The following is an 11,792-nucleotide window of genomic DNA, read 5'->3' as shown; positions in this document are numbered from 1 at the left end:
ATAGTTTTGACAGATTGAAAAGTTTCATACAAATACAATCTGGTGAGTAACTTGTTTTAATATCTCCCAGCTTCAATGCGGACATGAGTTCCATTGTCCTTTTGTTTTTCAAAAGAAAAAGTAAAGACCTTTAATCCTGTCATAAAAGCCTTGAAGCAAAATATAACAAAAACATATTTGCTATGCGTGCCTTTATGAAAAAAAAACAAGACATATTTACAATTATCAATACATTGTTAAAATTTCAATTGACAGTTTAAAAATTTAATTCAAAAATCTGAAAATCTTAATCGATTAGCTAGTGTGATCGACCAGACATATTGTGTACGCGTATGAATGTGATACGTATTCCAGTGAGAGTGTATGAGAATTACTTACGGTAACAATTCCCCGATGTTTTATCACACGTGTTAGTACTACAGGCCAGTCGGACATGATGTACAGGTAGGTCCGTAGTATCCGTAATTACAGTCTGTAAGCAATGTCATGGAATCAAGTTACCTTAAATTTTGTATAAATAACATTGCATACATGTATTTATCAAACAAAAAGCTAAATCGAGGGCTATTTGTCTTTAATCAATATTTACTTTTTTCTGAATATGCCGATAACCCAATTGCAAAGATCCTAAATAAATAAATCCTTAAAACAAATATGGTTGTCTTTGACAGTTTTTTACAGCTTGTGTTATACATGTAACAGTTTTAACAAATTATACACACAACAAAATCACACGTCGCCGTTTCTGCGTATAAAGTTCAGAATCATTAAATCCTTACCGTTGCACTGACCACTGTTTATGTTACACAAATTATCTGTACAGTTAACTGGACAGGACAAGTGGCAATGGACACCATGGTAACCAGTATCACATTCTGAAGAAAAATGATATTAAAAGTAAAAACTACATTGTATTCAAAGCTTTAATCTCTTTCCGACCAAATCAAATAAAATTAAATACAAGTTATTTGCTTGACATCATATGGTCATTTTGACTAGGTCACGTGCATAAATTAGGTTATATTCAATTAACGATATCACATGTCTACTAGGCATCCACTGGTTTTTCTATGTTTAAAGCTGAATTTAAAAATATTTTCCCATGTTTTGTGAGTTAATTTCAAGGAACGCGTTCAGTGAAGGTAGGATATTAGAATTGTGCCTGCTGTCCCATTGCATGATCGTAAAAGGCGACTAAATTTGAAATCTTAATTTCTGGGTTACTGAGATGATCATACTTTTTCTAATCATTTCAAACCTTACTTACGATAACAGCTCCCCGACGTTTTATCACACGTGTTGGTACTACAGCCATGTGGGCAAGGTGTACAGGTAGATCCGTAATATCCGACATTACAGTCTGAAAGCAATGTCATGGAATAAAGTTAACTTTAATTTTGTATTAAAGAATAACTTTATCGAGGATAATTTGTCTTTAATCGATAATTACTGCTTGGAATATGCCGATTAGGCGATTGCAAAGATTCTAATTCAGTAAATCTAAATTAGGTTGTTTTTGACAGCGTTTCTACTCCTCGTGTTATAACATTATTGACAATTTATACACGGAAAGTAACACATGTGGCCGTTTCTGCCTATCAGTTTCAGAATGTCAAGCAAGCATGAACTCCTTACCGTTGCACTGACCACTGTTCATGTTACACACATTATCTTTACAGTTAGCTGGACAGGACAAGTGGCAATGGACACCATGGTAACCAGCATCGCATTCTGAAAAAAATACATTAAAAGAAATTGTTTTCAAACCAGAAATCTCTCACGAATAAGTCGAATATTTTGCCTGGGCCCACTGACTTCGACTTATCCGTGATTTACTGTATTTGCTTGACGGGAAAACCTTTTTTTCAATATTTTTATTGTTATTTATCTTATTATTCTTTTCGTGTTTTGTGTGTCAAAAAACTATGTGTTTAGTTGCCTATGTTAAGAATTGTATGCTTTGCGATTTGAATGTTTTTGTTTTTTATCGTTCCATATTAATGTATAACATGTACAAGGCGTACATACAAAATTACATACAGTACTTAATGATTTTTCCGATGAAAAGTCAAAATTATTAAATCACGAATTTTTATCTAAATGAGGATTTTTGATATCAGGAATGAATAATAATTATTTATATGGTGCCGTGCTTGATTTGTAATTATATGTTTTTGATTAATCACAATTAGTTGGCACTATGTGTTATATTACTGGAAATGCCCTGGTTTGATCATATTTATGGCAAACTAAAGTATCTTCCTACCTATAAGTGAATCCATTTTGTTCGCTCCGAATAATGCAAGTAACATATGCCCTTATTCTGTCGTGCGTTTTTTTTTTTTTACTTTTTATGTGTTCTTTACCGAATTGAATATTTATTTAACGCCGTTTGTATGCAACTAATAAAACAGATCATGTGATAATATTTTGAAATTTGGGGTTGCGTTTAGCTGGAGAAAAAGCTGTGCGTAACCTAGGTAATGACAGGCAAAAAATGACCATTCATGTGTATATCTTTTAAAAATCAAATAAAATCACCCACTTCTTCATAGTTTTGACAGATTCAAAACGTCATACAAAAACTCTTGATCAGTAACTTGTTCATATCGAATCCATGCCCGCCAAATTGTGCGGGAAATCCGGATACCCATAGAGTTTCCAAATACAACATATAGTAATCTAGAAACCACCTTTATAAGAGTAAGGTACCGTTTATAAAAAGTGTGCGTTTCAAAGGGTAATAAAAATATTAATATAATAGCAATTTAAGTACATAATTCAAGGCATAAGGCGCTCAACATGGTTTTATGTCCTAGCTGAACGAGTAAGTTATGTGATAAATCAGCATTTAGATAATGTTATCAGAGCATAACAAACCACTGTTCACAACACAATTTCATATATATTTTTTTTTCATTTTAACTATATTCTGCCCGAATAAATTTGATACATATTCGAGTTAGTGTAGAATATGATAACTACTTACGGTAACAGTTCCCCGACGTTTTATCACACGTGTTAGAACTACAGCCAGTCGGACATGATGTACAGGAAGGTCCGTAGTAACCATCGTTACAGTCTGTACAAAAGAATAACGTTGTATCAGACGACGGTTTTGTATACATACAATACTCTCACACTTATTGATTAAACAATAAGTAAACAAAGAATAAATGACATCCCTAACTTTTATTTTTGTGAAGGAAATTGACGTGTTACCTCTACCAGTGCATTTTTGTCCATGAACCAATTTGATGAAACCCATGTGCGTTACATAAGTAATGCACATGCATATAGTACAGTATAACGTAATATCAACAGGACCACATATCTGGACGGTGAAGACCAAATAACACCTCCTTTAACTCCAATAAGTTACGAAGGAAGATAACATAACATTACTATATAATTGCTAAAGTTCGCGGGGGTTGTAATTTCGTTAAATTCGTGAATTAATCCAAAAATCACAAATTTTAATGCCTTCCGTATCAAAGTTTCTGGTTTTATAATATTAAAGTATGTCACGTGGAATGGTGATTTCAAAGGCTACATTACATATATAATATAATTCGCGAAATTAAACCCCCGGAAACAAAAATTTCCAACTACAAAATTTACAAACTATACAATGTATGATAGTTTCCATTGTATTTACATTGGCAAAAAAGGTTTAGTAACACATTCAGAGTTAAAGAGGTTAAGAAAATACTGGGTTTACGTCAATGTTTAATTATAAAGATAAATTATACTACTATAATATATGTTAATTGAAATACACAAACGTTTTATCATATTGAACTATGTATATCCGGTTTATCGATGGGACCATTTTATCTTATGGTATTGTTTAGTCGATTGGCAGCACACCGGAAAACTGAAACCCACTATTTTCCGATAATATATCGACTGTTCCATCAAGTAGTATTTCCTCTATGCAGACGCACAAACTGTAATTTCATAATCTATTTCATATTATTTTTTTTTACAAAACACATGGATATATAATGTAAATTTACACGTTTGTCGTCATATTGTTAACATGCGATGATATGTATCATAACTATATTGGGTGCTCTAGCATATCTGTCAATCATTGCCTAAAAAGAGAGGGATTCGGATTAGATACGAGTTGATTTTGACAGCATTACTGCACTAGGACAGAGACCATGTAAGATACATTTAAGACATTCAATAGATCACAAGGGACTGTGCTATGAATAACTCAATTTTGCCGTCCATCGATGTACACAAAGGTTATTTGTTATCAAACAATATGTAAAATCAGTATTCTTTTTCGAACAATGATATATTTTTTATAAGAATACTACAAAATAATTACGTAACGCCATGCATCTTTGCTTACTTTTATTTTCCACGTGTGAGAAAAACAACCTGAGGCGTTCGAGTTGTGATTTCGTTTTTCATAGCCTCAAGATAGGGAGATTAGTATAATAATAATAAAACTATATCAATCACTCCCTTGACAGTAAATCAGAAAATTATCACCCCGAAGATTAAGATTTTTTCTTTGTCAAACACTATGACTGATAACGATAATTTTCTCGGCAAAGTAAATTCCAGTAACACGAACTAAAATAAGTCGATTGCATAAGAAATGAGCTATCATAAGCCACAACTGATAATTAGTGTTACTAAGTCTTAAATATATTGGAGAGTGAAATATATGTTTTAACAACATTATCTTGTCATTTTTACTCGCAAACATTGTCCCTGGAGTTGGGCACTCTGGTCAGCACAGTTCATTGGACATTCTACAATCTATTACCTGGAAAATCCAGGTTGTTACAGGCAAACTGAAATACAAAATAGGCAAATAGCATATACGTACCAAGGGTAGATTACGGATAATACGAGCTTATATGAGTATCATTTGAGTTATGTAATTGTTATGTTTATGTTAAGCATAGGGCATTCAAATGTGTAACTCTAATTCGTATATTATTTGGTATAAGATTAATAAAGATACCCACAGAAAAAAGAAAACCAAAAGTCTTCGTGATTTTGTTTCAGCGTTTGTCCTTTACTTCACCTTTAATCTGATAGAAGTGGTGAAACAACCAATATGTTTTTTTTTGTTCTTGAAAAAATATAACCTACTACCACAAAAATATATATATAAAAAATAAAGAACTATATTTCGCTTAATTTTCAAATACTCTCCTAATTGATCTACCCTATTTTCTCCTATTGGGACTAGCCCTTCTGTCCCAATGGGGGTCAGAGGCAGCATTTATTATTTTTTGTTTACTTTCCCCCGAGAGGGGTTTCTGAAAATATCTTGCTCAGATCCATTGAACATTCTATGATTAGTAGGATTTCAAAGACATGTACTTCAATTTTCCCTCCGGCCCTAGAAGGTCAAATTAAAATGTATGCTTTAGCCACCCCTTGAAGGACGTCCGTAATTTTATGCGTATTGTCCTCGGGTCATACGCTTTTTTAAATAAAATATATCTAATGCGGATTATCTGCCGATTAAAGATATCTGTGGAAATGATTACGAAAATAGAAAAAAAAACATATGTATCCTATACGTTCTAAGCTATTTATACACAGGTAACGATCTTACTGAAATGATATGATATTTACACATGGTACTCTTATACATAATGACTATGCTAATGAATTAGGCATGTCCTTTAATGTATATACTTATGTTCCCCGCTTCAAAGGAAAGGGGGCCCATTTTTAGCATATTGCTATATAGACACAGCGTGCCAAGTATAGAGTTAAATATATAAAAAAACACAAATTTAAAAGAAAATACAATCGTTGTAAATAAATATTGCGGGTGCTCGGTGAGCCGTAATATAATTTACAGTAATTATAAAAAATTGCCTGAATGTTAGCTTACCCGCAGCTATGAACCCCAGGTGGCGTGTATTACCGTAAGTAGCGATTCTAATGGAATTTTTCGTATATTCTTATTTACATGTGAACCTCTGCCCTTCATATAAATTTGTCCTCGAAGTAGATATTATAATCTGCTATATAAATCTCGACAATTCTTTCGTGGTTTTTATTGTGATTATTCACGTTTAGATACATTTAATTTTAAGAAATGTGTTAAAATTTGAAAGTTGATGCGTAGCGTATAAAACGGTTATACTCTAAGTTTGGGTATATGAGAAAATATTCATTGAAAAACAAATTACCGAAACAAAGCCCTGATGTACCGGTAGCAAAGATTTCCCGCACGAGTGTTGAAGGGCATAAGCGCATTTACACAACTGAACCATAAATATCCAGCTCGCACAAGCCTTATGCATCTAAAAATCATTTATACAAAGATAAAGTGTGATAAATTATTTTTTCCAACAAAAGAGAATGTAGGTTGGATTATTATACATTACATTTAATGAATTATGTAATTACATGTGTTTTGAGTGTCAATGATAATAAACCGTCCATGTCATCGACCCATATCCATTTTCCCCCCCCCCCCCACTGTATAGATAATATAGTAACAGTAATTCGTCATCACGATAGTTGTCGTGTATTCCCTGCCCAATATTAGGCTAAGGAATATTATCCAATTACCAAAGGAGTCGCATAATCTATAACTCATTGCAATATTTTTCGAGTATAAAAATGTACAAAGTGAACTCAAGTTGGTGGATCCCCAAAATGGCCGGTCTAGTTTCATCTCTATCTAAATCCGGGTACGGGGGTTATTTTTCATGATCATGAATTTTGCGGGTAATAGTACACTAGTGAAGCATTCTATAGAGACTTATTGAAACATCTGACAGCTCTCTCATTCACCAAAAATACAGAAGCTGGTGCCAATCAGGAGAAAGTTGTACTGACGTCTACTCTGGAAATAAACTTTGAACTGGAGATCCTGAAGTATTTGTGTTACATGTTTCGGGGCCTCTATTTTCATAGGATATTCATGGCTATGTTTGAACCGACGTGAATTGTCATAAGTTGAATCCATCAAACCCGAGTAACATACCATCTAATAAGCACAAATTAAAGATGTAGATATCACGACCAGGAGATCCTGGCCAGCGTTTGTTCCCGAGAGACATTCGCTCGCGCCATTGTTATACTATTGTATTCTTAGGCTATCTGTATGTTGTATGTTAAGGATGTATGAAAGTCAGTCTTTGACGTAAATCTGTGTCCTGCGTCAAGAATTTGAGGTCGTAAAAATCAAATGGTATTTACATAAATTATTTTGCATGAGTTATGAGAAATATTATCTAATCAGTAATCTTAAATTAGAAAAACACACTAAACAAACTTTACTTTGTTTAAAATGATCATCTCGTCATATTTTACGACATGTCGGAAATCGACGCAACATGTGTACACAGATCGGATCGGCTGTCACTTTTGTAAACATTAGAAGGTCTACATTTTTACCGTTGTATATACGATGTACGGCACTGTCATTGTGTGAAATAGGAAACAGGATACTAGTCTGGATACTAATCAGTTGTTAAAAGTCAGAATCAATTGAAAACTATTTACAACACCAACACATTTAGCAAGCAGCAGATAACATCAACACCTCGTGGTATGCAGACCAATTGCATCTGTCAACGGTTTCGGTTTCGGAGTCTATCAACACTGCCTGCAATAGGTCTAGTAAAGGTAAAATATATTGTATAAATATGGTTTTAAATGCAAACGTATAATTTAGTTCAAGTTTGACTAGATCTAGAACAAGTCTATCATACATGTAATTAACTTTTGTCTAACAAACGGACGAATGTTTCGCATGCTTTGTTTTAGTGATTCAACCGTTACTGTGTCATGGTTTACAATAAACGTGGAAATGATGACTGAGATCGATATATAAATATGATGGTGATGATGATGCTGCTGATTATGATTTTGATTATTAATTTAAAGGTGTGTCAAAAAGGTTTTAAATAGAAAAATTGAAAAAAAAAATCAAAAACTTCATCATGCACATCTGTAGATCTAATCATTGATCATGTTACATTTTTATATGTCAAACTTTCACATAGCAGCTTGATTGGAAAAATGAAAATTTAAAAACGCTGAATTATGAGTATAATTTGAGTGGGTCCCTTTTTGACCCTTTGTTAGGTTACTTAAATAGTTGTGACATGGAAAAAATCCTGTCCTATGCTTTCTCGGCCTATTATTTCAAATATGGTTTAGAATGGATGTCAACACATGCACACAATGCTTAGGCCGACAGTACATATGAAAACCATACATGTTGCATTATATACATATAAGCTAAGGCCTATATACATGTACATCTGTATAATGTAGATAATTCTGAAAATTACAAAACATGTTCAATTATTACACCAGACCTGTACATCAGAAATAAGGGAACTTAAATATTCAACAAGGAAACTGATTCTAATTGATAACTCAAATACATGTAGTAGGCCTAATTATTGGCAACTTGCATTTTATCATGTGTAAGGTTTTCTGCTGATTTAAAAAAACATAAAAATATATGAAATATAGAATTTATTTTCATTTTTTGTAACATAGGTTTATTTGCTTAACATGACAATGTTCAAGAAAAAGTTAAATATTTGAAATATCATTGTTTGCATGTTTTGTCTAGGTTTAGCGTTTTTGAAAGCCAACATCAATTTCCCATCGGGAGTGAATGAAAGGATAAATAAAGACAATTTCTTTTTATGAAAACTTATATATCCATTTTATATATTGGAAATTGATAAAAGATGATGAGAATAAACGAAATTTTGAACACCAATGGTAGTTTGTTTAAATTTTTATTGCCATTTCATTTAAACATGCATTTTTATGGGGTACAGTTTTGAAAAGAGTGATGCACTTCATGTCATTTTCAATGAGCTGTATTGAAAAAACGAGCTCAGCGACATACTGTTTTCTTTCCAGAATTGAATTCAGTATTATCTCTTCTTTTAACATAATCATATTTGAACAAAAGTTAGATATTCTGAAAAATTGACCTCTGACTTTCATACATCCTTAAAAGGGGAAAATTGTGAAAAGGTGGTCAGTTATTTGTCGAGCTATGTTGATTTATGTTTATGGTAAGTACGTGTCTATATATACACTTATTGCATTACCGTCAAAAGAAGGTGTGCTTAGCAAAGTGGTAATACTTTTTGAAAGTAATATGCTTAAAAGGCTTTCGCCAGAATCCGAATTATAACCATGCAGTTGCCACAAGGTAATTGTCTCATAGAAAAAAAGGTTATTGTTTTTGCCATTATTAAGTGCTCTGGCAATAAGATGTTTGACGTATGCAAGCTGTTATGCTAACATATCATGCTCAAGTTTTAATATATTTTAGACTATCAAGCATACGTACCACATAACCCAGATGTTGGATGACATATATTACTAGGACAGTTGACACAATCTTTATTGCAATTTCCATTTCCAAATTTCCCGGGAGAACAGCCTTAAATAAAAATTAGCCATCATTCGGACAGTAAATTAACACAAAAGAGAACATAGTGAATGCTAAAAAACTAATCTCATTTGCAATCCTGAGGTAACGTTTATATTTTATTCATTTAATTGACATTATTTAATGAACCATATGAATGAGACAATGCTTGATGACTGTCGAATATAATTTGTTGAGGAAAGTATTTTGTTGTTATCTAATGAAAAGCGACAAGGTTTTCATCGCAAAACATCGATAATTTTCGTTTACTATCGTCCCAATCAAATTATTAATATTATTTTTTTTTCATGAGTAGTCCTACCTTTTTACAAGGATCATACAGGAACTGTCACAATATTAGCCTTATCCGAAAAAAACGAAACAGAATGGTGTCCCATTATCGAGTGTTTTTAATAAGCATCCGGTGCGTAATTTGTTCCTAAGGCGAGGGTAAATGACATCACATCACAATGATACGTCCACATCTTTGTATATAGCATATAGTGAAGTTATAGGAATATTACAAATGCTATATGATTTCGGGCTTAGTTATTGCAGCTGTGTGTATACATTTTGAAAAAAATAGTATATTATATATGCTACCAGAAACAAGTTGTTTTCAAGGTTTATTGTGCGGCTGAACTCAAAGTGTTATAACATCTGTAGATATGAGTAGTGATGCTTTGTCATTTTTCTGATTCTGCTATATATTGTAGATGTGTGACATACGTACAGACTGTGGCTTCATTATTTGTTATTGTTATTTGGTATGGTATGTGACATATAATTGTGTCCGCATGAAGATGTCGGCAGAACCGTTCACCAACTTTACTTGTGAAGGTAGATCATTCCAACTCCATACAATTCAGCCTCACCACAGCTCCCCTAGCATTTATCAAGTTTTTGCAGGCGGTAAGCATACCTCGTTATCGAGTATATATGTTTACATCTACTTTGATGAGTCCACTTGATTGTTAGATTAGACGCAGTTTGATATTTGAATAAGTTTTGTATTTTGTCTCTTTTAACTATATGTTTTAAATTTTAGTACTTTGATTACAGAATATTCGTTTTTTAACTCCAAGTTGGATATTAATACATTACCATTGCAGAAAACAATGTGTTCAAAATTAAACAGAGACTTCCTTATATTAATTGGTTTAAAAGTGTCAAGTTAATGAGAAATATTCTTGCTATCAATGGCACATAGATATTAACAAAAATATTTTTCTGCATTAAGTCAATCCAATGTATGTCTTGGATGAATTACTTAGCTAGTAAATAATATAAACTGAAGACATCTTGTTATTTGTGGTAATCATTTCCTAAAATCGAATAATAATTGCTTACCGTAAACGTAAACCTCACAAAGTTCCAATATAGCATCATCCGAATACCAGGATTGGGCCTTTACCCGTCGGTCATTGTAGATAGTAACATACTGTCCGACACCTGAACACACCATGTTATGTATCGAACCCACTGAGCTTAACAAAGCAGTTTTGTCCTGGTAACACCGTGCTCCTAATCTCCAGTTGGATGTGTCAGACAGATAGATTTCATATCCCGCCAATCGATGAAGTGTTCCTTGGTCTATAAATAACAATTCCCAACATAGCAATCACGTTATATGATATCTAAAATATATTAGAATTTTACTGTTAAATGTCTAACATGGACAAACTAATTCAATGTATTTATTCATTTAAATTGCTTGTTTATGGTTGGGTTGTTGTTTGGTATAACGTCCATTTATGGATGTGAGAGAAATTAAAGTTGCAAAAACATTAGAATACCCGAGGAAAACCCCCGAGATTATATAGAACCCAGCGAAAACCCCCACGTGGTATTATAACGTATGAGTAAGAAATTGGTATATTGGTACAATGTGTATCTAAAGTTGACATGCAAGTTAAAAATAGTTGTGTTGTGAGAAAAGAAATGCATGTAATATCACCCGATGTGTTGATATAGTGAGTCATATTACCTGAGTTTGCAATACGAGTAATCCAACTTGCCAAATAAACACATACAGGTGAATACACACAAGCTGATTACAAATGCGGTAATTTCCTTATAAGTTACATAACACGAATGGATGTGTCAATGTGTGATAATGGTACGAGTTAATCCTTCTTTAGATTTGATATTCTTAAATCATTTATATATTTATTTTCATATTTAATTTGGCTGTTAAATCAATAGATCAAAGACTGATAAATGAAAGGTTACAATGAGTTTAAAATAGTGTGACGTTTTTATTTTGCAGCGTATCAAAATTTACAACATTTGATATCTTCCTTTGACAGGCGGTTAATTCAGGAAAACAACATACACATAAGTACATGTATTAACGATTTATTATTGAAAAATCGAACATCACTTT

The 11,792-nt window shown here is 32.7% G+C and overlaps 1 protein-coding gene across 1 annotated transcript; it reads right to left on the bottom strand.

Annotated features, from left to right (window-relative positions):
- Positions 1-312: 312 nt before the first annotated feature.
- LOC138326126 (scavenger receptor class F member 1-like) lies at positions 313-3,128 on the bottom strand. Its single transcript, XM_069272258.1, has 5 exons — positions 2,990-3,128; positions 1,636-1,731; positions 1,268-1,360; positions 780-875; positions 313-472 (listed from the first exon to the last, which is right to left on the bottom strand). The coding sequence occupies exons 1-5, from the start codon at positions 3,126-3,128 to the stop codon at positions 417-419; spliced, it is 480 nt and encodes a 159-aa protein (XP_069128359.1). The 3' UTR covers positions 313-416.
- Positions 3,129-11,792: the final 8,664 nt, after the last annotated feature.

The sequence above is a fragment of the Argopecten irradians genome, chromosome 6, assembly GCF_041381155.1.
Source record: "Argopecten irradians isolate NY chromosome 6, Ai_NY, whole genome shotgun sequence".
Taxonomy (NCBI): domain Eukaryota; kingdom Metazoa; phylum Mollusca; class Bivalvia; order Pectinida; family Pectinidae; genus Argopecten; species Argopecten irradians.
This window is presented reverse-complemented; position numbering and strand designations above follow the sequence as displayed.

Bases quoted from the DNA above. Each gene is read 5' to 3' on its own strand.
- LOC138326126 (XM_069272258.1), bottom strand. From the start codon at position 3,128: ATGTATACAAAACCGTCGTCTGATACAACGTTATTCTTTTGTACAGAC. The intron at 1,361-1,635 runs GTAAGGAGTTCA...CATTGCTTTCAG, and splicing joins GAACAGTGGTCAGTGCAACG to ACTGTAATGTCGGATATTAC. The intron at 876-1,267 runs GTAAGTAAGGTT...ATTTTTCTTCAG, and splicing joins AACGTCGGGGAGCTGTTATC to AATGTGATACTGGTTACCAT.